Source organism: Aplysia californica, unplaced genomic scaffold (genome assembly GCF_000002075.1).
Source record: "Aplysia californica isolate F4 #8 unplaced genomic scaffold, AplCal3.0 scaffold00241, whole genome shotgun sequence".
Lineage (NCBI taxonomy): Eukaryota > Metazoa > Mollusca > Gastropoda > Aplysiida > Aplysiidae > Aplysia > Aplysia californica.
The window spans coordinates 928,688-955,496 of record NW_004797511.1 but is presented as its reverse complement, the minus strand read 5'-3'; the positions used below and the strand labels follow the sequence as shown (position 1 = coordinate 955,496).

General features: G+C 39.3%; 2 protein-coding genes across 2 annotated transcripts; one reads left to right on the top strand and one right to left on the bottom strand.

The window, feature by feature from the left end:
- Nucleotides 1–369: 369 nt before the first annotated feature.
- On the bottom strand, nucleotides 370–12,566 carry LOC101846288 (uncharacterized protein C3orf18 homolog). The gene is made up of 5 exons (XM_005100253.3): nucleotides 12,282–12,566; nucleotides 5,201–5,382; nucleotides 2,798–2,823; nucleotides 2,208–2,319; nucleotides 370–1,489 (listed from the first exon to the last, which is right to left on the bottom strand). The coding sequence occupies exons 2-5, from the start codon at nucleotides 5,366–5,368 to the stop codon at nucleotides 1,430–1,432; spliced, it is 366 nt and encodes a 121-aa protein (XP_005100310.1). The 5' UTR covers nucleotides 5,369–5,382; nucleotides 12,282–12,566; the 3' UTR covers nucleotides 370–1,429.
- Nucleotides 12,567–12,746: 180 nt separating this feature from the next.
- On the top strand, nucleotides 12,747–26,486 carry LOC101845932 (MTRF1L release factor glutamine methyltransferase). Its single transcript, XM_005100251.3, has 10 exons — nucleotides 12,747–12,991; nucleotides 15,950–16,111; nucleotides 16,938–17,020; nucleotides 19,388–19,481; nucleotides 20,277–20,411; nucleotides 21,256–21,376; nucleotides 22,186–22,288; nucleotides 23,753–23,848; nucleotides 24,333–24,449; nucleotides 24,891–26,486. Exons 1-10 carry the CDS (start codon nucleotides 12,935–12,937, stop codon nucleotides 24,931–24,933), a joined length of 1,011 nt encoding a protein of 336 aa, XP_005100308.1. The 5' UTR covers nucleotides 12,747–12,934; the 3' UTR covers nucleotides 24,934–26,486.
- Nucleotides 26,487–26,809: the final 323 nt, after the last annotated feature.

Here is a 26,809-nt window from a genome sequence, read left to right as displayed (position 1 = left end):
GCTGACCTGAACATACAGTTACTTCTGCTCTATCAAAATTCAGTTCCCTTGAACCACAATCAACTCGTAATCTTAGACGAGCGATATACATTACACATTGATTGTCAAAACAGCCTGAAAAAATGCACATTCAGTTATCATTTTTGGAAGGATAATTCAATAGGAAAGGCTGTCTTTCTGAAATTACATGTAAATGAGAGGAGAAGGCCAAGGTAAAAAGACATTGATGATTTCGGAGACATATTCATCACTTATGTCTTAGGAGGTACAGTTGTGTCAGCCTGAAATTTACCACAGGACAGGTCATTCTGAGGTTCTTTCTTACAGTTCTGAAGAGACCAAAGATATACATGAAAAGTAAATTTTAACTTTTTTTTTCTTATCCCCTACTTAAACACAAACCTACAAAACTGTCCCTGGAAACCATTATTTTTCTATTAGAGTAACTAGACAATATCAAATCAAAGGCAAACTCTACGATTTTTATCTTTACCAGCTTTACCAGAATACATTGGCAGAAAATATTTCTCATACCTAGGATATGGAAAATTTGAACAAATGGTTTATTTTATTTTAACTTCTGCATGAACTTAATAAGGATGAGACTGTTTTTTAGAAATGGATAAACTTTGCTTGCTTAATTAAACTTGCTACCTTTTATTTCCCTACAGGCATCGTGAAAAAAAGTTGATCAAATACTGCCAGTCAGATAAGGTCCACCAGGTGCAGACCATTGGGGAGGCTGCTGGCTGTGTGTAGCTGACTAGATCTAAAAGAAATAAAGACATTTACACACAGAGAACAACTGTAAGAACTTTCAGCACATACTATTCAATTAGTATCACTTGAAGAAACTATGTATCAAAATAAACAACATTTTAAAAATGTGAAAGGTAACCAGGACAGGCCCAGGATCGCCTTACGCACAACATAAAATCAGTCTCTACTGCCAAAACTCCAAAGTTTTTCCTCCCATCTCAGTGCTGAAGCAAGGGCCCCAAGAATGCTTCAGATTGGTTAACTCTCAGATATCCCTTTCGCCTGCTAAACTTGCTCATGCTCTTGACTGTCACCTCCATTGTGGACATTTGTTTTACCAATAAAAAATGAAATGTTGTGGGACAGACTTGTGTACCACGCTGCAAACAGCAAAGAGGGTTGTCCAAAAGAAATGTCACACGCTCTCCGATGAGTCACAAGAATATAAAATTTGATACACAGCAAGTCTTTTCGCAGCACATTTAACTTCTCATTGCAGTGTTTTTGAAGGCAGAAGTAGTGTTCCTTGATAACTTCTTTGAAAATAATCTCACCAAAATTAGGGCAGACAGCAGACATGCTGGACCTTATTGATAAATGAAAGTGAATTTTACTGGCATCATATCATTCCTCAGAGTCATTTCAGGATAGCAATTTTGCTTCCTGAAGATCACAACTCTGAGTGCATCGTGCTTAGCTTGAGAACTGGAGACTGTGGTGGGCTGGCACTCTGAAAAACAGGATAAACGTTTTTACAGAATGGCAGCACCGCCTCATGAAATCATCTTTTCAAGATTTCAATTATGTTTTACTCAAAATCTGCGTAGGTAAGAAAACATATTATGTCTCTTTGCAGAAAAAAGCAACAGTAATACAGTTGTCTCCTTCATTACTTATGTGGACGTTCCTAAAATAGGCCACATTCTTTGTTTGCCTGATATATGTATTCCAATTTTAGTGATGGGTATACATATTTTCTCAGTTATCATGGATGGCAGCAATGGCACTGACTAATCGGCCAGTCACAAGGTAGCAGGTCATTTAAGTGATAGAAGTTTTATTTAGTTTGGATTTGAGTCTGAGACCCTTTTTAAATAATGTTTGCTTTTTTAAGAAGAGGGACCCCAAAATCAAAATTTTGTTTACTTTACAATGGATCGAAGGGCATACAATTTTATTACAACAAATTTATTTCATAAAACACCTCCAATGGGACTGAAATCTAAGCTGCTTGTATTTAAATTCTAGTAAAAACAACTATATTAACCTAGTTAAGAGTGCATACCAAAGAAAGAGAAAAAACAAACAAACCGAAAAGATGTGAACGAGATCAGGAAAAAAAAAGCACAATTCAAAAAGTTTGGAAGCAATAGGTTCCATCATCCCTCTACAAGGTAATTCTAGATGGAATCTATAGATCTTTTATTTGGGAGTGGTTGGACACCTACATCTCTTCGCAGTCTGACTTCCTGGCTGAGCAGATCTGTCTCCCAGTCACCACCACTATCTGAAGGGTCAAAGTTGTACATGGGCATCAGGTGATGTCGCAGTTTGTCCATTCTGGAGAAGAATGAAGATCAAGTAATAGTAACAAGGACATAAAAATGTTCATATATTACAGGTCTCACTTTTCCCCATATAGTAATAAGGGAAGCTGAGAATGTTTCTGAGTGCTCTATGATCTGCTCGGGTAATAATATAGTATGTAAAGCGCATAGAACTAGCTATCGAGTGAGGCTCTATATAAATGCTATTTATTTATTATTATTATTTTCTTAAAATGAAACTCAGGTTAAGTACAGAAAAAGAGTCTACATATTTATACACATTGGTATCAGTATTACTCCTGACAAGAGGCAGACAGACCATTAGAGCTTGATACACAAACCTTGATGCATCAGTGGTCAGCAGATGTATAAAATGATAGAGAGGTCAACTTGGCAATACAACAAAACTGGTGAATTTTGAAGAGAATACTACTATAAAACTATGCGACACTATAAACTTTAAAGATCACAAATGTGGTATATTCCCTTACCTGCTTCGCTTGAGCAACCACACAATCTGAGGGCAAAGTGTAAAACAAACTGTCAGTGCTTGAAGTCAAGAATCATCACAATTAGTGGATAACACACGGTTAACAGCAATAAGTATATACACATTGTATTGTATGGCTCTCTTCGTCTATACAAAGTCAATTTAGCTTAAGATGGTCTCAGGGTTGTCTTCATGCAGCTTCTTTCACAGCTAATTCTTCCTAAGTTTGAAGCGCAGATTCTGTTGCAGTGCTCGCATGTCAGTGACGTGGATCGAAGCTCTGTATTTCCGCTGTTTTCCTTTCGTCATTGTCGCTTCTCAGCCATGTTGTTTTTAAGGCTGCTCTCTAGCATTATAGTTCTTTCTTTTATCATTTTTCTCCATGTTTTCCTGTCCTCAGCTATTTCTTCCCAGATGCTAACATCTCCCAAGCTTAGATAAGCTGTTTTTGCAGGTGTCTTTGCACCTGTTTCGGTCTTCCTCTTGATCTCTTTCCCTGGGCAAGTTCTCCATAGAGAAGTAGCTCCGGAATCCGGTTGTCGTTCTTTCTCTTGATATGGCCCAGCCATCTCAATCTTTTTAAACACAGGATAGTAGTCATGCTCTGGAGGTTTGCGCATGCCAACACTTCAACATTTGTAACCTTGTCATGCCACAAAATGCCTAAGATCTTGCGGCAGAATCTGAGATGGAAAATGTCTAGGCGCTTTTCTTGCCTGCTGTACAAGGTCCATGTTTCAGATCCATAAAGGAGTGTACTGAGGACACATGCTTCGTAAATCTTGATCTTTGTATTGATGGTTAAAATCTTTTGTTTTCCCATGCTCGTTTTGTCAGCCTTCCAAAAGCTGTTGCCGCTTTCCCTATCCTGATGTTGATCTCATAATCAAGAGATGTAGTAGAGCAGATGATAGACCTCAGGTAACAGAACTTGTCAACTGTCTCAAGTTCCTTGTCGTTTAGCTATATATGGCTCTGCTCTGCACCTTCTTGAGAAAGGTTTTCTTAACACTGATGACCAAGCTAAAGACCTTGCATGCTGTTGATAGGTGGTCCATCATTGTTTGTAGGGTTGATTCACTGCAAGCAACAAGAGCAGCAGCATCAGCCAAGAGAAGGTCTTGTACTGTTGTTTTGTTGATCTTGGTCTAGGCCTGGAGTCAAGCAAGATTGAAGAGCGACCCATCAGTTCTCCAGTGGAGGAAGACATCCCCTGGTGACTCTTTGAATGTGTATTGCAATAAGACAGCAAAATAAGCGCTAAAAAGGGTAGGTGATAAGACACAACCTTGCTTTACTCCGCTATTGATGTACAAGCTGTTTGATGTTGAACCGTCAAACTGAATGGTGGCCTTCTTTTTTTAGTTTTAGTTAGAGTATTACGGCATTTACAACACAATAAGGTCATATAAGTGACGAAGATTAGAGGTGTTACAAGAGAGTAACAAACACAAAAAAAAGGAGGGGAGATAAAGATGATGGATGTTGGATAGGAAAGAAAAGCAAACCACACCAGAGCACACGCCAACCACCCACAGTGGCCTTCACATCTTTGTGGAATAAGATGATGTGCTGTAGCAGTATTGGGGGGCAGCCAATTTTTTTCAAACACTACATACAGTCCTGATCTACAGACTGTATCAAAAGCCTTATACACATTACATAATAATAATTTATATAATATATGACATTTATATAGCACTAAAACCTGATTCAAGAAACAGGTTCTGAGTGCTCAACAAATATAATAGGAACACATAAACAGCACATAGTGTTCTGACTAAAAAAAATACATCTCATTAATGACAAACAAAAGACTTCCTATTTCAGTAAGAAGAAATGATACGATTCATAATGCAAAAATCGCATGTTGGTAAATAACCAGCATACAGGCCTGCGGAGACGACATAGGCCTACTTTCGATTCAGTCATCTGTACCCCTCCCAAAACAGCAACTATCATACACTGCAAAATGTGATCAGGACAAACTTATTCATGACCAGACTTTGGAAAGATGCTACCACTTTTCTTAGCGCTAATGTGACCCAATTGCCATTAGAGGCAAGAGCTATTGCACAATTAGAGGAAAAAAACAGATGGACTAATATGGCTGATGCAGAGCCTCAGCAGAAAAAACGAAGTTGAAACATATTGCTTTAAAAAAGATTTAAACAACTTTTACATGGCTAACATTATGAGCTTTCCTAACAGAAAAAGTTTACAAAATGCTGTGAAAATAATAATTTTTCACGAAAAGAGCACGATTAAATACTCTATTCAGTGAAAGATGTCACAGTACAAAGCTTAAAGTAATAGTAAAAATGCTCTCTATTTTTCATTTTCTACATAGAATTGCATGCCAAATCTGTAGAGAAGATGATTTTTAAAAAGAAGCAGAACTGACCATGCCAATCCCAACAGCAACACACAGCAAGGCAGTGACCGGCAACAAGATGAACAGCAACACATGATTATCCTCTCCTCCTTTGCTGTGAGTTCTTGTTGGTACAGACTCATTCAGGAGTGACGAAAGTGTTTTTGTAAGTGGCGCTAATGTAGTGTCATTCATCATGTTTCAAAATCAGCCTGTATGAAATATGATTTTAAAAGATGTTATGTAATGAAAATCAGAGTATAAACAAAGTGCATAAATTTGTAATAGTAATAAAACCATGCGTCCTTCTCATTCATGTCCATATATTCAAACTTGCTAATTAATATTCATCTTAATCCTCCAAAAAGAGTTAAGTCCAATGACCATATATGAATCAAATTAATGTACAATCTAGCACAGATAGCTCAAACTCGTTAGTGTTGAAAAATGTGTTTGACACATGCGACATTCATTATTCGGGGACAGTGATGCCAATACAAAGAAAGTATAGCAGTTCAGTCAAGGAATTGCCTATTTTTTAAGCTCTATCAGGATCCATGAATTCAAGTTTTTTTTGCAGCCACTGTCTTCTCAAAAACTTGCAAGGACAGATGTGTCGAACAGCTCATATTGAAAAGCCCAATCAAACCTTTCCTTACAACCGTCTTGAATTCAAATCACCAAGTGTTTGCATGATGAAAACAAACATTCCTCATCACTGAGTGTATTTGTTTTTAAATATGAGCCCATCGGTTACACTACTGGTAAACTTGCAGTGTGCATAAGGAGCTAGAACTTCCAGGGCTCCCCTATACGCACAAATGTGCGTATATTACGCATTAAACCTGCAGATTACCCCCTTTAAGTTTTGGTTGTGCGTGAGCTTTATTCTTTATAATTTCATTTCAGGGGTAGGCATACGCTTTAAAACGTAAGTGGTATGCGTCTGGCAAGCATCATTTCCCCCCTTCCCTATCCCAAAGCCGAGTCAATGATTTGCCGACACACCCACAGACAATGCACGACAGTCCCCTTCTGTTTCAGAAGAAGTCAACTAGACGACCTACTTATCAGCTGCGCACAGTTTTCGGCAACATAGGCTTGCTTCAGCACAGAAGCTCCGCCCACATTTTGGTCGCTCACATTTTCCGGTGTCGAGCCTTGAGTATACCCCTGCCGTGAGATTACTACCCCCATCCTTCTTTAACATACAAGTAAACATGAATTGCCCGTCATCGAAAGTGTGGAAAGACTGGAATGTGAACCCTGGGATGGCTCTGAAGAATACTGAATCAGTTTATTTTCCAAACCTGCCACTCACCCCTGCCCTAAATCTCAAGCATCCCAATTTTCCCGATTTTGATTGCGTGTACCCTGATTTTTTTTGGTTAAATTTTTTGTTACGCCAGATTTTTCTAAAATCTTACTCTTGTCTTCTTTTCTGTGGTGGGAAGCACTCGTTAAACTTTTTGTCAGCCGAAATTCAGAGCACTATTTTCCTAAATGTCTGTCGAATTTAGCAGTTAACTCACCAAAAGTTGTGTTGGATCTTTACTCACACGTTTTATTTCAACTTTTATGGATTGGAAGTAGAATCTAGTATTGATTTGGCATTCCGACTAAGACATTCTCAAGATCTACTTTCGCCAAAACATGCTTTGTCAGAGTTTTGGTTAGTTGGGCCCAAGACCCGTCAGTAAAACTGTTTCAATCGTGCGTGCGCTTCACGTGACAGGACTTCAGCGTGTGAGTTCCGTGTGTGTCTGGGACTGTCGTTGACGGGGTCAATATAAGTTAATGCGCACTGGCTGAAGCGTCTTTCCGGACTTATCCGAGGGAAGGGGGGTGTAAAAAACTTGGACTAGGAGACCTTGACATGATACTTCAGGATTTAAAAAAAATATGATAAAACACACAGAGACACGCGCACATGCTCACACACACACGTACACACATACACCACACATACACTACACACACGCACACGTGCAGAGGGAATATACATGGATATAATAATGGACACCCCTGGAATTTTTTTAAGTCAGCTTAGCAGTGACCTAGGTGATTTGTCGTTCATCTCGATTTTTTTCCACCAAGTCCCAATTCACCCCCCCCCCCCCCCCCCCCCTCCACTGAGATCCTGACCTTTAGATTTCATAGAGTGGCAGGTCTATTTTTCTTGGAGTATTATAGTCGGAGTTGACCCCTTTTGGTTTGTCAACTTTATTTTATTTTTGATAGACCGAACTGCTCAACCACCACCACTCTTCCCCCCTCCAAATGGACACAACTCTAATTCTAGTCAACATTATTCATTTATTTCTTAAGTTCATTAAAATCGCTACCATTCATTTATAGTTATGGTCACTCTATGGGTGTCTGTGTGAATGTGCGTGTGAGTTAAGTTTTTGCAAGCAAAAAATCTTACTGTAAAATTATAAGATTTTGACTTTTACCCTTTAAGTTTCTAAAACAAGGGTTTAAATACCCCTTAAAATTGTAAACCAAAGGGTGAAGGAACCTCTTAAGTTGGCCTGAAAAGGGGAGCCCTGACTTCTTTGAGTCATGTGAGGTTTGGTGCTAGGTGGTGGGGTGTGGTCAAGACAGACAGCGTGGTGCTCCATTGGGGCAGTATAGTGGTGAAATACGTTTGTGTGTGTGTGTGCAAGAATGTTTATGTTATGGTTGTTTGAATGTGAAGGTTGATCGGGAAGTGATTACACAAGAGGAGTGGAAGGTGTGCTCTGACCAGTGTTGTTTACATCACCATGACTGTGATCTGATGTAAAAGCAATTTTATTAGTCATAAGTCTCATCGACATCAATCTCTTCCTTTCTTTTGCTTCAACATCAAACAAGGCAGGTGCACCATCCATCCTCCTCTCTATATATGATGGCAGTGATTTATTTTCCAACTAGTATACCATCACAGTTACTTTCCTTGATTTTGTTCAGGTATCTTTTATTTTTTGTTATCACAGTTTATTCTAATTACGGATGTATCAAACACACACACAATATATATATCTATGTGTGTGTGTGTGTGTGTGTGTGTGTGTGTGTGTGTGTGTGTGTGTGTGTGTGTGTGTGTGTGTGTGTTTGCGTGTGTGTCAATCTTTGATGTGTTCAAGACATCCATGCTCGACACAGTAGGCTATATAATTCTATCGTATCTATGACTACGAAACGGTATTTCATTAGCTCAACAGAGCAGGAGCAGTAACTGAAAAATAGCTCACAAGTCTCTCGCTTCTAGCATCAAATTACCCCTATTCCACTTTACCTCCCTACTCCTCCAATAAAATCCAGCCCCAACAAACATTCTAATATGTGCTATATCCAGCTTGCTCAGAATTACAAAGCAATCCGAGGTGTGTAGATAGTTCTACACCACACAAATTGCTTAAGCCATTTGCATGTGGACGGTCTTGAGAGTAGTACTATGTGACTTGCCTGTGACAGTATTGAGACACAAACTGAAGTGACTGAATTCACTGAGCTGTCTTAGCCTAGTGATTTCAGACTTTGTCTTTCTGATTTGTTGCAAGCATAAACAGAATTGCTACTGGGGAAACAACATAGATTTCTAAACCATAGACGGTAGACACACACATAGGGCCTACCGTCTTTCCTTCTCTCAGCAGGTATAAATACAGAAGATGTTAAATATTTTGTTTTATACAGGTAAATAAAGAGGAATATATCAAGGGGGGAGCGGGGAGATTCCGTTAAGACAGGTTTCCGATTTATACAGGTTTCCGTTAAGACAGGTTCGACTGTATATATATATATATATATATATATATATATATATATATATATATATATATATATATATATATATATATATATATATATATATATATATATATATGAGCCTTCAGTACCGGTACTGTAAGTGTTAAAGGCCCAAAATATGTCCTAATCTATCAGTTTTCAAGGTCTCTCAAGCTATTGAAGTTACCAAACTTTGGTGGCCATTTTCTCCCTAATTTTACCGCTGAAACTTGATGACCCCACCTCCTTCAATTGCAAATATTCTCAACTTCTATTGTAGATAAATGGGTATTTCATTTATTGAAAGCAAGGCAAATGAATAAGTATTCAGATGACATCAATAACTCCACATGGCCAAAAATTGACCAGTGCCTCATTCCACCACGTCGCGACAAATTATGGGTATTTTTAAGTGGAAATGGAGCTCAGATTAACTTCTGCGCAGACAAACTGTACTATCTATTTGAATTGTCATGATAATTATAGATAAATAATATCTCTAAACTTAACGGCCCGCCTCCATTTTTATTACAGTAATCTCCGTCTATGATCCGGGGGAGCAAGGAAAATGCGGAATCTTAGGCAAACGAGAGCTTAGCCGACACACCAAGGGAAGAATCCACATTGACTCATATTCAGGCTCACAGCCAGTAAAATGGGTCTCCCTTTTCTCTAAAATGAATTGACGTGACTCCTGGGTGGGTTTATGACTATGGCTGACTATGGCAAGCAAAGAGTGGTCAATCTTGATGACCAATCACAGTGGCTTTAGGCATGCCATTTTCACTTATATATATCCTAATCCTCCGATTGTGAGTCTCAAGATCTACCCTTATCCAGCTGCTCCTCCCCTTTACCTGTCCAAAATTTATAGCTTTCCATCTCTGACTGACTTCCCCCACCTTCGCCATTATGCAACATATATAAGTAGTGACCACACCAATTAAATTCAGTCTGTTTCACAAATTCAAGAGTATAGAGACAACAGCTGCAATGGTCAGGGTTAAGACTTCACATATATAAAACCATGCGATCCCGACTAGTGCAAACTTGTAAGCCCAACCCAACCAGCATGTGATGTAAGTTTAGGTGGAGAGCTCAGAAGCCAGTGCGATGTTTGCAGAAAACGAATGCGTTGTGGCGAGTTGACGCCTCAGTGTGATCCCGTTGGGGGCAAATATTGAACATTTCATAGAGATTTAAGACTGACATGTGATCGCATTTATGAGAGTGGCTGATCTTTGACGCAACGAGCAGTTCAATTATCGCAAATTTCACTCTTGGTTTGATCTGCTGCGCCCACTCAAGTTTTTGTTCAATACATTAGATCTCAGATATGAATATAGATTCTATAATGGAAGTGATTATTCACACCAGGTGAGCGCATAAGAATTAATATCATTCACACTGGGTGTGCGAATAAGAAATAATTCTATTCGCACAGGGTCGAGCCTACGTTGATTTGGGACCTCGTTTGTCACACCCGGGTATCCCACCTTTTGGCAAAGGCTTTTAATGTTAAAACAACTGTACACTAACTAGATAGTATAAATACTTGTTTTAGTTTTACGGTTAAAGCATGCACTCATCTCTTGTCTCTCTCTCTCTCTCCCTCTAGATCTCTCTCTCTCTCTCTCTAGACGCAAGGAAAACAAAAAAAGGAAAAAAGAGAGATTTGAGTCATTATCATTGACACTGACACAATACACAACCTGAATTCCAATTTGAGTGGGGGGTTTTCGTACCGCATTGCAAAATTAGAATTAGATCTAGATCTATCCCTACCAAAGATAGCACATACCCACATGATTAATCGCTGGAGTCTTTATTTTGAAGCTCTCTTTCGTTTCTCCAGAAAAATAATAGGATAATCACAGTCTGTTAATTTCACTTTCATTGTTTTTCACACAAGTAGGGTAACTGTTCGCAAAGTACGCACATTTTCCAAGAGGGCGCCACCAAATTTTGAGGACACTTTTTTAATTGGCTCAAAGAGAGGAGTGAACAACATGTACCTTGTTACTCTTGATCTTTGTCCCTACACGATGAGGAGAAAAAATGAGGAAATGCTAGGCCCAATTAATCTCCATCCTACTTTTGAAACGTCCTGTGCCAATAATATTTTGTAGTATTCACACACCCTGTGCGAATAAAATTTCATAGTATTCACACAGTATTCACACACCCTGAGCGAATAAAATTTCATTGTATTCACACAGTATTCACACGCCCTATGCGAATAAAATTTCATAGTGTTCGCACACAATTCCATAGTATTCACACACCCTGTGCGAATACACACTTTCACAGTGATTATTCTCACCCGGGGCCCCTGTCACTGAGCCCTCCAGGCGACAAAACTCGCCCCCCTCTCTCACTCCGCTAAGCGTGCGAGGTGACTAAAATCCCCAATGGGCATGCCAGCGCAGCATTGCAAAGGCAAACTATTACTAACATTATTTCATTAAACAGCTTTCAGTTAAGGCTAAATTATTTTTAAAAACATACTCTGGCAAGTGAATTCCTTTCTGAATTTAGAATATATTTACACTTGTCTAGGGTTTTGGTGAAGATATGCATGCGTGCATACTCTTAACTCAAGATTTTTAAAAATGAAACCATAACAATCCCCGCGGGAGCCTAGAAAAATCTGCCAGCGCTCTGGGGCAGGGCAGGTCACGAACGGTCACTCTCTTACAATTCACAAATTATTTTCTATCATCCGTTCTCAACACCCAGGTAGACCTAAAAATTCATTGCATTCTCAGACCGGGTGAGAATAATATTCATGAGAATAAAATGGATATTATTCTCACCCCGGGTGAGAATAAAATTATATTTTTATTTTCACTCCGGGTGAGAATAACGACAGCCGAGCCAATAACTACAGTAGCCTTCTATAATTAATATACTGATCGATCTGAAATTTGAAATGCATTCATTTTGTCTTAAATAAAACAGCAGGATCTTAGGCTAGGTGCACCTGGATCGTAAGCGTTAGAATCGTGTCATAGGTTGAGATTTAAGTATCTGTATTTTCACATATCTGTATGTCCAAGAAAATGTGGCAATTTTGTAGTTTCCTTCGTTAAAGTCTAGAGTAGGGGGGGTTCAGGGGGGCATGCCCCCCCTGAATTTTATCCTAATTTGATGTTTTGCAGTTAGGTTGCATCCCTGCTCTTTGTGTAGCCTATTTCAAATAGTATTTGGTCATCAATACTTGTGGATTTCTTCTCTGGGTGTAAACAAATGGATCGTGGACTTAATGAACCCGAACGGAACTACACGTAAGATCACAGTGACAGTAGAAGTAGAAAATAAAAACATAATTTACTCAGTGCCATTTGTGTGCATCTGTTCCAAACCGAGAAGTACTGTTGTTTGGATTTTGTTGTAACTGGTTTTCTTTCTTGCTTGCTCTTTTGACGGGACAGGAAAGGCTGAATGATGAATGTGATCACGAATTTGTGTGAATCATAGAAATCCGTATGTTTTCACCGTTTGTGATTGTTTACGCGATGAATATGAAATCATACACCGGATTAAATAAGCGGAACACACACTATTAAACTCCTAACTTGAAAACCACAAACAGCTTTCAGTTCAGAAAAAAATTGAATTCATTTTTAATAAGAAATAATTTTTTTAAATATAATATTTTTAAGAACCAAATTAAGATATGAAGCTACACAGAAATTTAGTTTATAGTATTAAGCCATTCTCCTTGACATCCCACGGCTGATAGCCGTGCAAATTTTACAAAATATCGATCCAAAACAAACAAAATACAGATTGCAAACGATTTTTAACGAATTAAACTCAATATGAAAAAAGGTCACAGATTCTGAGATCAGAGATCCACAGTAATGACTGTATGAACTTGCCTCTCTAGGCCTATTCTGTGCAAACACCGAAACAGACGGTTGACACTTGACAGATTGTCACTAAGACTCTGAGTTTTTCGAAAATACAGTCACCTCATGCTGCATGTCCCAAAGCCAACTTATTTTATTTTCCAACAACATGCACTATTATTACAGAAGCGTAGGTATCAATTTTTTTTAAAATACAGTCGAATGTGCCTTGACGGCCTCCTCTATAGGAAGGCCACCTGTACAAACGGCCACTTTCCATCCCCCCCCCCCCAACTTACGTTTTTTTCTATATAATTTCACTGTGTAAAAGTTGTAAATGGGCTGATTTATCAATGTCATGTCATGCTCATTCTGTGCCGGAACAACGAAGGGGGAATTGCTGCTTTTCTTTCCTCATCCTTACTTCTATCGTCATTTTCCCTCTAGATCTAGAACTTTTTTGTATGTTTGTCACTCTCTTGTGAATTGCAACAGCCTGAAGAACACCAAGAACTGTAAATACCTTGGAAGTATCATCTCTGCAGACGGCTCCATCGATCAGGAAATTGATTCAAGAAACAGCAAGCTCTCGGTAGACTGAAAAACAAAGTACTAAAACAGCACAATGTCCGGCTGTCAACAAAAGTCAAAGTGTACGAAGCCGTTGTGCTCTCCTCCCTCCTCTACGGTTCGGAGACCTGGACACTCTACGGGAAACACATCAACAAGTTAGAGCAGTTCCACCAAAGTGTCCAAAGGGCTCTCTGCAGTATACACCACATCAGGTGGCAAGACTGCATCACCAACTTTGAGGTCCTCAGCCGATCAAGCTCACAAAGCATAGTAAGCATGCTTGTCAAAGCCCAACTGAGATGGGTCGGCCTTGCCATCCGCATGGAAGACCACCAAATGTCCAAACAACTGCTGTACGGCGAATTCGCAAGTGCAAAAGAAATCTCGGGGGGCCAAAAAAAGCGGTTCAAAGACACAATAAAGGAAAACCTCCAGTTTGCACAGATGACCCCCAAAAATCTCGAAAGAACTGCCACCAAAAGGAACGCCTGGCGCAGGAACGTCCGTCTTGCCAGCAGAAACAGTGGAACATGTACAAACTAGAGGGAGAAGCTGACTCTCAGAAGCGAGAGAGAAGACATAATCCAAGCACCCCAACCACGACATTCCAGTGTCCCCACTGCAACAGACATTGTACATCCAGGATCGGATGGCACAGCCACATGCGCATCCACAGATGAGCTGCAGGATTTCATCGTCATCTCCGGCAATGAAGGACTACCTACACATGTGAATTGCAATTTCCGGGGTGCCTTGATAGTCGAAGCAGACTTTGTGCTGTTGAGGCTAGAGAGGTAACTTACTTACTTGGTTGGAGAATTGGCATCATTGCAGGCGGCACAATGCCATAACTGCTCCTCTCTCCTATCGAGGATCCATGAAAGGGTCTGCCTGCTGATCATGTTCGTTAACAGCTTCTTCTGGATTTTCCACGCAGGTTGCTGTCTCTCCCCTACCCTCTAGAGACACCAGCTTCCCTTAGTCTATTCTTTGTGTGTGAAGTGGTGCCTTCATTCTCTGTGGTCATTGAACCATGCTTTCAATGCTGCCATGACTAACAGCTTCTTCTGGTTTTTCCATGCAGGTTGCTGTCTCTCCCCTACCCTCCAGAGACACCAGCTTCCCTTAGTCTATTCTTTGTGTGTGAAGTGGTGCCTTCATCCTCTCTGTGGTCATTGAACCATGCTGTCAATGCTGCCATGACTGTTGGTGGATCTAATTTGCTGCCAATTTCACACTGGCTGGGCTAGCTTATCAGCATGTTCGTTCATTGCCTTGAACTCCTGCATGACCAGGGCTAAAGATCCATACAATCCTTGTGAGTCTGCTGCTTTGTATTGCCTCTCGCCAGTCTGCATACATCATGTGTTTCTCCACTTTTTCGAGGGTACTCATCGAGTTTGTGATGAGGATGGCAGATTGATACTCCGTCATCTTAATCCAGTTAATGAGTTAAGGGCTTCTGTGGTGGCTTTCTTCTCCATGCACATACTGGACATGGTATTGTACAAGTGGCACCTGACAGCTCTCTCTGTATGACCCCTTTTCAACGGCGCTGAAAGCCCATCTAGATTTGACACCAGCTGTACTGATCCATCTGTGAAGATGACTATGTCGTCGTCTTCACTGTTCTCCTCTATCAGCGTCTCTGCCTCGGCATTGGCTGCTCCCTCTGGCCACTCACAACATTCTCTGCCTAAGGTTGCTACTACTCGAGTATACTGCCAAGGTGTGTCAGTGGCGCTGACCCAAGCACTGCCCCTTCGGATGTCTTGCACTTCACAACATTTAGCCAAAGTCGTCGTTGCTAGAGAGGTGAGCAGAGTAAGCCTGATTCCCCGTTTGGACTTTTCTGTTGACTACCGCCCCTTGGTGCTCATATATGACCTTCTGCAGTTGCGATTGCTGTAAAACCTTACTAAAACTAAACAATAAGTTGATGATTGATAAATCAAAATAATAGAATCAAAATTGTCCATCTTGAAAATTAAAATTAACCTCTTCAAGCTTCTCCTCCTTGTTGCTGGGGCTGAAGAGTTCTATGCTGAGGTCTTTGCATTCTGGTCAGTTCTCTTCTCTTACTGTAGGGAAGTGCTTGAAGAACTCAAGGACATTCTCCACTGACCAAACTGCTGTACCGCAAAAGGAAAACTGTTGTGTGGGAGACCTTGGCTCTCATTTAATAAGCAGAGCGCATTGACATCATCGGTTTGATTCAGTTCGGTTTTGTCGGATTGGGGCTAGCCAGATTGTCCTCCATGGGAGCGGCAAAATCGACGAAACTTATGATGACTTTCAATAATAATCGCATTTGTTTTCAAGGCCGCGCGTGGGGCGATTGGTGTGGGCGGTGGGTCTATTTATATAGTGTGCACTGAAGCCGCCAGAAACTGAAATGAACCGACCAGATCCTCCTATGGGCATTGCGTGTATTAAGTCTTCATAGAAATGGGCACTTCATTCCATTTGATGTTCTTAAAGGCCTTTGGTGTGTGTCCCAGAAAATCAGATTTTGTACAGTTACACAGCTACAACTGGGTACTAACTGGTTGTATTGTTCTATTTTTGTTTCCAGATTCAAACTTGGCTCCGTCGGAAATACAGTGGGAACTCTGTCAAAGATTTGAGAATCGTCACTGTCTTTAATGATTGGAAGAAAAGATTTTCCCTGCTCTCAGTTCCTGAACCAGATGTTTGTGCAGAATACATTATTGCTCATGTTACTGGGCAGAAAACAGTGAGTGTTTATTCATGATGTTTTAGCCTCAGAAATGAATCTTGGTAATTTAGCTCAAGAAGTAAAGAATATTGAATTTAAAAATAGAAATGATTTTTCTTAGATTGACCCCACTAAGTACCTTATGTGTGCTCCTTGAATGCCTTGTAATCTGCTACTGAACTCACCTCTATAGGCCTGCATTTTATGTAGGCCATTGAATTGCATGTTAAAGAACACCCGGTTTTCCAAACTTTTCATTATTCTCTTATTCTTTCTTCCAAATTCTTCCTGATTTTCAAATCCAAAATCCAACCCTTCATAATTGTTATCTCTAGCTTTGCTTTTGTTCTTCATGGCACTGAACTTGAAGTATTCCGAGTGTTTTTTATGTGTTTCAAGACGAAAAATATTAACTGGACTAGTCTAATGTTTGGGAAGTCTTGACCATTTAACAGGTTTGTCAACAAATCCTTTATCAAAACTGAAACCTGCTTCACAGTCTTTACGAGCTGCTTGGATAGGTGCGAGGCTGCAGTAACTTTTTTTTTACCATATTGCCTATCAGGTTGGACTTGTTTTCTTCCTGGAGCTGTCAGAATTGTCTTACAAATTGTTTCCAGTGCAGTACTTGATGCCTGGATCCCACTTTTTGGTCTCATTCCAAAGTCATGGGTTCTCTTAGAATTTTAATTTTTCCCTCGTTTCTTGTCTTGGATATTCTCATAATTGTTGTGTTCAATTATAATAACCGTGTCATTGTAATTTGCATTTATTTTGAGGAAATAGAGGGTTTATTTTGTTTTTGTGGTAATCTGTATCATAATATCCCGCTTTCAATTTTTAGCTAAACAACACAGACATGGAGGCATGCTTGACCCAGCATCAGATGACGAAAGTCAATGACCTCTGTAAAAAGCGACTTACCCGGTGAGTTAACAGATGTTCTAAGAATTTAGCTCAAAGACATACAGTCAAACCTATCCAAGACAACTGCTCATTATCGAGGAGAAAAGGTGTCATCTTAGACAGGTGGTCGTCTTGGACAGTGTCATTATAATCTAGGAAAAAAAATCTCTCATAAACATCTGAAACAATGAGTAACCAATTGTGAGGCATTGTGGTGAAATCAGCACTCGTCAAAATAATGAAATTGAAGATATCAGCATTTTTCTCCAGTTTAACAATTTTTTTCTAATGTTTTTTTTTTTTTGCTCAACACCTTTTATGTCCGTTTAGATCATATTTCTATGTGAATTTTACGGAAAAACATTGATTAAAGGCACAACAAATGTAAATTTTCAATTTCCAAGGACTCTCAAGCTTTGGAAATCACCAAGCTTTGGAGGCTGTTTTCTCACTAATTTTAAAATAGGCATGTATTTTTTTTTTTCAAAAGATGGTCAAATGAACAATCTTTAACTCACTTGAGCCTATTCCTGTGTATTTACGGGACGCCCCGCTGGCCCGGTGACCTAATCATGTGTATTTAAGAGATGCGCTTTATTGATCGATATGTCCTGTGATTTTCTGTTACACGCTACTGGAAGCAGTGAGCAAACAGTTGACCCACTTGTTTCGTTTCGTAAAAATTTGATGAAGTTATATGCTATACTTTTTTGAGCTGTAACGGACTTAAGTTGTGAAAATTACCCCTGCATTGTGATAGATGATTGTATTATAAATTGGACGCCAAAAAAAAAAAATTGCGCAACCCCAGACATTGCCATTTCAAAATATTGATAACATAAAAACTATTTGGGTAAATTAGATGCAGTTTTCTTTTTCTTTGAGAGCATTTCTATCTTTCTCTTGTTGCATATTAAAAAAATCATGATAGCTTTCACTGTATTTTTGTGGTTAATGCTTCAATATACCTGAAAAGTGTCAGGCTGCATTGGTTGTTGGGTGAAAAATAGCTCAGGCTCAAGTGAGTTAAGATGATACCAGTAACTCTAGATGCCCAAAAACTGACGAGCGCCTGATTCTACCACGTTGTGACACAATTGAGCTTCTTTCCTTTGATGGAAATAACCCTTAGGAAACCATTTGCCAACCAGAGGTGTTACAGCACTCATTAGCAGTTTTGAGTGACAAGCTCATAGACTTGAGACAGGAAGAAATAGAAAGGTGGGTGGAAACCAGAGGCTACGGGACCTGTGATTGTGAGGTCATGGGTTCGGGGATTTGAGCCTCAGCTCGGTCTGACATTGTGTCTTTTGGAAAGACACTTTACACAAATTTCTTGTTTGGTTCTGTCCTTTCTGAGAAGGACATTAAACTCATATAGGTCCCGCCCTGTAAATAACCTTATAGTGTTGATAGGGGTGATCCCATTTTACATTTTCAGATATTAGAGGGGGAAATATGTTTTGGGATGGGCTGAGTGGCTAGTCCTGTTTTATGATGTGTTAAGTTTCTCTCTGATTTATGTTTAAAAATCTTCACTGTGAATTAACTGTACTTTCTGATTACTTCTCAGTTCAGTATTGGCTGAATCAGATTCTCACATTCTTAATCCAACTTGTTTGACATCCATGACAAAAACAAATCCTTCTTCACTCTGGACAATCTGTGTTCCTGCAAGAGATGTATATTTATTATGCCCATTCAATTTATTTCGTTATTAAAACCTGTGATCAGTAAAGAAAGCACTCAGCTTGAAGTGACTGTCTGTGGCAGTAGCATGCAGTATGCAGTGAAGATAGTGTTGAATAAAGTTACTTATTAAAGAGTTTGCCAGGATATAGAGGCGTCTATTTGATTACCTTTGATGTTGCTGATCTTCATCTCTTTATTATTGATTGTAACTATTTTGTACTCGAACTGACTCAGTTTAGATCATTTAGGAGGTGGCTGCTTGAACTTGCCTGTGTGGGTCAACCCGGTCTGAGTAGGCTATATGGCGCTCATATGACCTTATGCAGTTGCGAGCGCTGCAAAACCTATATCATTCACACTGAAAGACAGTGGTATACAATTATTCAACTTTCCCTTGTGTGGGAACCAAATATAACATGTAGCACAAGTATCTTAGTCTGCGATTTTCATGAAAAAATCACTTATTTACAGGTTCCAGGGCACTGGGAAGGGGCGCATGCTTTGTAAAAACACCAGAGTCGTACAATTGTTTTGTGAACATGTACTTTAAATTGAAATTCCAGGTATTTCTGATGGAGGCGGTAGTGAAAAATCAGTTTTTTGTGTGTAAAATTTGAAAAAAACCTGAGTTACAATAGTTTTGCATTTGATTGTTTTGCATGCAAGGCTTGAAAAATACCGGTTTTGTCTTTACAGAATGCCCTTGCAATATGTGCTAGAGGAGTGGGACTTTCATGATTTGACCCTCAAGATGAGGCCACCAGTGCTGATCCCAAGGCCTGAGACAGAAGTAAGTCCCCCTTTAAGTGGGTAAAAAAATCAGTACTTCATGTTTGATGACAGCAGCTAAAAATATAAATCAGTACTTCATGTTTGATGACAGCAGCTAAAAATATAAATCAGTACTTCATGTTTGATGACAGCAGCTAACAATATAAATCAGTACTTCATGTTTGATGACCGCAGCTAAAAATTTATGGGTCCTCATTTGCTTCAGTGTACAAGCATTGTCATAATTTTGGCCCAAAGTGAGAACCAACTAATTTTTTAAATAGGTGTCTATTTAGAATTTAAGTGATTTAAAAGGTGGAACATCTGAATTAATGCCCATCTCTGAAAAGGTGTATTTGAGAGCTCTACAATTTTCCATTCCACTTTTTAAAAATAGAGATATGAGCCTACATCATCAACTGCACTTTCATTGATCTTACCTTTGCTACCCTCTTTGTTTTTAGAACTCGCATATTTTGACATTATTTGTTGGGTGTAATATTTCTTAGAGGTTTATCTTATGGAATGAAATTTTTTGTCTCAGAAAATTCACACGTGTTGGTAATCCTTTTAGTCAGAACTTAAGCTCTGCTTGGGAGGAAATGCATGTTTTTATTGTTGTGTGGCCAATCAAAATAAATCCTTGGCCACATAAAATAAACTTTTAAATTTCCCTGATAAATCTCGGGTCTCACTGTTGTTACCGAATGATATGTGTCGTGGTAAATGAAAAATGAACACAATATCATTCAGTATTGATATCTCTATTCATTGTGTCTCAAGTTTCTTTTTAGACAAAATTTTTCTTTTCTAGGAACTTGCAGACTTGTGTGCAAAGACTTTACGAGAGGATGTCATGAGTTCAGGACATGGACATCAGCATAAGCTGCTGGAGATTGGTAGTGGCTCTGGTGCTTTGACCATCTACATACTCAAACGGTTCACTGATGTGAGTGGAGTTCTCTCTTAGTCCGAAATTGGTGGTGATGTTTATACAGCTACCCTTGGACTCATATCCGTATAGACTTTAGACCAAAATCAATATTGCTATAAATAAATGCTTTTATAATTATTATTACTATAATAATTATTACTACCTTTATTATTGTTATCTTTATCATCGTTATTATTATTATTGTTGTTGTAAATATTATTATTAGGCCTGTTGACTTCTTTCTGCTCACAGTCAAGTCAGTTCCTTCTACATCTTACTGGTCTTTAACGGTACACCTGTAACAGTTAGAATATTTACCAAAATGGATTTGATACTTTGCATCTTTATCTCCGAGGGTGGTAAACCCACTATGCCGGGGCCCACTTTGGATACGAAATCTAAAAGAAACACGCACATCACTAAATATGTCATTAAATCTAAACAAGTAAACCTTTTTCAACAGTTCTTCATCTAATGAATGAAATCCGGGTAAAAAAGACCTGTTTTCGGGAATTGACGAAAAGTAATTTGATGTCGAAGTCGTTGTAAAGGAATGTGGCCGAGCCGCTGCCAGAGTATGAGTTGTTAACCTTGTGTCTCATTGAGCATTGTCAACCCGGATGTAATGCTGTGTTTCATCACAGTTGTTATAGATTCCAAGGATAAATCATCATTTTTCTACTCCCATTTAGCATTACCCTTCTTTTTCTAAATTCATGGTATTTATTGAAATGTTAATCACTTTGAAAAATTATTCTTATTGTGACTAAATTTTAATGTTTTCTGTGGTTTGATTATTGATACTGAAAAATTATGTTGTAATGTAGTTGTACTGTATTTCCTATATCTTCTGTTACAGCTAGACGCTGTGGCTCTGGATGTCTCGCCAGATGCTTGTCAGCTGACTACCGATAATGCAGAGGCCGTGGGTGTGAAAGATCGCCTAACTGTGGTTGAAGGAGATGTCAGGAACAAAGATTGTGAGTTGTTTTTTTTTATCAGACATTCATCCCTTATGTCCGTGGGTGGTTGACGAGTGCTCTGATGTGGTTTGCTCTTTCTTTCCTGTCAAACGTCTATTGTCCTGATCTCTCCTCCTTTGTCATGTTTGTACCCCTCTTGTAGCACCTCTAATCTTTGGCACTTATATGATTTTATTGTGTTGCAAGTGCCGTAAAACTCTTACTAAAGCTAAAACTAAAAACCTCATGTCCTGTAGCGTGTTCTTCTGTACTTTAGATGTTGTCTACACTGGTGGTGGTTTCATTCTGCTGTTTGCTTTTCTCCATGATTTGGTCTTTTATGACTTTTGTCTTTGCTGATGAGGTCAGTGATAACATGTTTTTGGAGTGTGTGTGTGTATGCGGGTGTGGGGAGGGGGGTGGGGTGGGGGGGGGGATGAAGACACTGCCGCATCTCTACACACACACACTCTACACAGACGCTCTCTCTCTCTCTCTCTCTCTCTCTCTCTCTCTCTCTCTCTCTCTCTCTCTCTCTCTCTCTCTCTCTCTCTCTCACACTCACTCACACACACACACACGCACACACACACTCTCACAAATACACACTCTCACAAACACACACTCTCCCTCTCACAGATACACTTACACACATGTGCTTGTATACACACTGTGTTCTCACACACCTGATCTCTCCCACTCTCTACTTGTTTCTGTCCCTCCTGACAATGTTGTCTCTTTCTCTTTCTGTTCGTTTTCATTTTTTCCTGTTTTAGCCACTGGTTGCCACTTTGACTTTGACTTTCTATTCTCCCTGAGGTTCTCAGCTCAGGCAAAGTTGAGATCTTTAGGTCCTTTCAACATGCTGGTTAGCAACCCACCATACATCAGCACTGAGGAGATGGATATACTTGAACCAGAAATAAGCAGGTATTGAGAAATTTGAGTGTACGTCTTTTCACTTTATGACAGAAGATACAGTCAAGAAGAAAAATGGCCGTATAACACAGGCGGCCATCTTAGGCAGGACTGATCAAAATGATGAAAGCAAGTCATTCTCTTCTGAGGTCCAAACTGGGGCTGATCTTAGGCTTTAGACTTCCATAAGAGTAATTCAAAAGGGTTTTTGTTTTCTTTTGAAAAAGGGGGGTGAGTGATGTATGAAGTGGTTTTTGTGTTGTTGTTTTGTTGGGTTTTTTAAAAAAATTGGGGGGGTTAGCTTTATTTTTGTTGCTGATTTTATGCAAAAGCAAAATAAACAAACTATTATGTAAGAAAGACGACGATGGCCGAGTGCCATGGTAGAAGAAACACCCATGTCGCCACCTCTCGGAGAACGAGCGACGCTTCTATCGCAAGTTCACGTCAACTTTGTTACAGAATAGGTAAACAAAACGGTGACCAGTCACCTCACACACGATTTGTGCTTGAGTTGTTGGTGGGGCTGATAGGTTATGACGGATCAGGCTTCCCTCACCTGCAGTTGAAAATTTATTGTTGGACCTACCCATTGGTTAACTTGGGTAAGCATTCATTGGAGGAACTAACAATAATGACAGGTGAATGATTCAAAATTTATGACAAAGCGTCAGGTAGCGAGTGACCACGCCTGGCTGCCTGAGGCAGATAAATTTGACCATGGGTTGATAAAATAAGGTGGCCACGGCCGCATTGGACTGGTGACCGTTTTATATAGTTGAATTATATAGAAAAACGTAAGGGGGGAAATGGAAAGCGGCCGTTTGTACAGGTGGTCATATTATACAGGTGGCCATGATGGCAGGTTTGACTGTAAATGAGGAGAATTTTTAATACAAGTGTGTTTCTGTTTGTTGTTTTTTTCATGTGCTTTTCCTTTACTTACTTAAACTCCATAACACACACATGTGCTCTCACATGCGCACACACATACTTGTCACGATGTGGTGGAATCAGGTGCTCGTCAATTTTTGGACATGTGGAGTTCCTGGTGTCATCTTAAATTGAAGCTTGTTTATTTGTCTTACTTTCAATGAAAAAAATGTGAACCTCTTTTTTTAATAGAAGTCAAGATGTTTGCAATTTAAGGTGGAGGTCGCCTGGTTTCAGAGGTAAAATTTGTGAGAAAATGGCCTCCAAAGTTCAGTGACTTCCATAGTTTGAGAGTCCTTGGAAACTGGAAATCTATATTTTTGTGCCGGTAATCAAACTTTTTCAATAACATAAACACAGACTTGTGTTTTTAAATTGTCATAAAAGGTGTTAAGCCCAAAATATTTTTAAATTAAAACAAAAGTTTTGTAACCGACAGAAAAATGCTGGTTTCTTCGATTCTATTATTTTGACAAGTGCCTGATTTCACCACGATCCCTCACATATATTATATAGCCTAACCTTGGTCTTGTCGTCCTTCAGATTTGAAGACCCTGTTGCCCTGCACGGTGGTCCTGATGGGTTTGATCTCGTCTCTGAGATCCTTCAGCAGGCACCAGAGTTGTTGTCTCCTAATGGGTGAGCATATTCTCCGTCAGTTGTGCATTCAGTGTATGGTATAGTGGTGCTAAGGCAGTTTTTTATGTTGTCAAGCAAAGAGTTGTACACATTTTGTTGCTTTTGTTTGTGTCATTTGCACAAATGCTTTTGTCATTTGTATGACTTAAGATTTTTAATAAAAACATAAACCTTCATTATTTTGTGCCATGGAAAGATAACACTTCTTAAATTCAATTTTTACATCATTACAGCGTTTAGCGTACTTTTACTTGTTTTTACATCTCATAGAAGATGAAGCTCATTTTTTGTCATCTGTGAAGACTATGCGTGCTTTGTCACTTTTGTCTAAGTTGTGTACAAATGTAAATGGTTTGAGCTGTTTTTGTCTTGCATTTTAATTTTCATGAAAATATTTGCAACATGCTTTATACATTTTTCCAATGCATCCAAGTTTTTGTTCTTTTTGCAGGATTTTAAGGTTTCTTTTTTACTCTATTCACAGACATTTATGGCTAGAGGTGGCATCACAACACCCAGAACAGGTCAAGTCATTCCTGTCGAGATTAGGGCCAGCCCACACACTCTCCTATGTACGCACTGTCCAAGACTTTGCTGGAAAGTGAGTTCTAGCATCTCCCCCCTCCCCCATTGGAAGGTTTTGTCTGAATGTGTTACTTTTTGTGTAATGTGTTTTATAATGTTGCCAACAATCAAAGTTATGACTGAAATTAAGTGTTCATATGGGCTCCTGTATTCCAAATTTCTGCACAAAGATAAAGGAAAGTTGTTAAGTATTTTAGTTCCATCAATATTTTGCTGTTTGTTACCCCGTCTTGATTCTGTGAGTGCTTGTGAAACAATATTTGTTGGGGGTTTTTTGGTAAATCTTTGACAACAATTGTTATTACATTTCTCTCTTTTTGCTGGGATATGAAGGTCCATTCATGTATCCACTCCCCCTTTCCTCCTCCTCACTCAGTTTGCAATTTATTGGCATCCTTTGGTGTCATTCGTTTAGGACGAAAAATTGTCTGACGTTACTTTATCTTTTTTTTTACAGGGATCGATTTTGCCACGTGAGAAAGGACAGTGCAGTTATATGAGTTGTATTTGGACATGAAAACATGAAAGGAGTCTAAGGATGGTGTGATGTCAAACTCTGCTTTAAAGAGAAGCACATTGGCACAATAATGGTCATTTAGTGCCAGGAAAATGTAAGACAGACAGACGGAGAGAAACAACAGAGGGAATGCAAAGAAGTGGGAGCTTCCAGCAGGGCCCTCCAACCACCTGCTCTGATCTACTTGCCTTGAGCCGTAGGGAGTAGAGCATCACAGTGACCATCCACCCTGAGAAGGTGCAAAGCGTTACAACCGGAGAATTTTTTACTGTTATTGTTTTGTTTTTTCAATCTTCTTTTTAGGTTGATGTCCCTGTAGACTCAATGAAGGTCATTTCAGAGTAGGATTTTTGACAGTTTTACGTTTGAACTTCCCTGCCAATGTTCATGTGGGTAACTGACTGTACCACACAGAAAATCTTGGGACATGACAGTCAACTCCACTCGTGTTGAGCTCACTTGAGTTGGTCTTTGGTTAAGTTGATCTTTTTCTCAGGAGGTCCCAGCACCTCATCTTCTTAACAGTTCTCAACAGGTTAATCTGAACTTCAGATGAGTTGATCTATTTTTCACTCGCTTGACGACATCAACTCATTCGTAGTCGATTGTACTTAATAGTAAAGCTAAAACGCGAGAAGATAGAAAATGGACTGAGAATGGCTTTTGGTTCAGGCTAGCATGGTTTCATTGTTGTGATTTTGTACATGATTGTGTGTTTCTGTATGATTCATGATGGAGTGTTGACGGAGTAAGTAAGAATGGTCATGGGAGTTATTTTGAGTAAAACAATATGTGGTACTGTTTGTTAATGATAATTCATTCATTCGCCTCTTTCACCATGGTACTGGGTATAGACCACAAAGAAGGGCTCTCCACACGTCCCTGTTCTGGACTATCTTCTCCAGCTGCAGTGTCATATGCATGATATCTGCCGCTAGATCTCATTTCCACGTGAATTTCGGACTTCTTCTCTTTCTCCTCCCCTGGAGGTTCCATCTTACTAGGCTTTGCATTGTCACATTGCGGGTTGGCTTTCTGAGTGTTTGTCCAATCCATCATCTTCTCTTCATAATCTCACAGCCAACAGGCTGTTGCTTGATTTGCCTTAATAATACTACATTTCTGATGGTGTCCGGCAAGTAGATTTTCGTGATCTTCCTCAGACGACCATTTATGATGGACTGTAATTTGTTTAGGATTGATGATGATAATAATGACAGTAAAAAATCTATGTACGTACAGCACTACATCTCTGTGTTATGTTTTTGATTAATGGATGTTCTTGTGTGATGAACTTTTCGGTGTTTCATTTATCCAAGTCTCTTCCAAGTGTAATATCGTTGTTATCTTCTTGAATCAAAGCAGCAACCAAATGATATAGATATAGACTAGGCTGCTATGGTTTTGATAGAAACAGAAGTGCTTTCAAGACAATAGTCGTTAGATCCTGTGTGTGTTGATGCATGTAAGTGTATGTATTGACCATGCTGCAGCAAATTTCTCTTTGTAGAGATCAATAAAATCTTATCTAGAGCTTACCTTCGTTGGGTTATCTCTGATCACTGTTACAAAATACATTGTACTTGTATGCTGTCAAATCATAGACTGGATATGGCGTCGCACCCGCACCCGAAATGAGCGATACGACTCTGTACTTGTAGTGTACGACTACTCCCCTTGTTGGAGGTCATATACTTTTGGAGTTTCACAGAAGGATCGATGTAAAATAATTCCAAGACCATGACTCTATTCTAATGAAAGATAAACTGATCTTTCTATTGGTGCCATTTTTTTCCAATATTTTACATACGTTGTGTAAAAAGTGATCTTTGAAAACTTTGACAATATTTCTAAAGGCT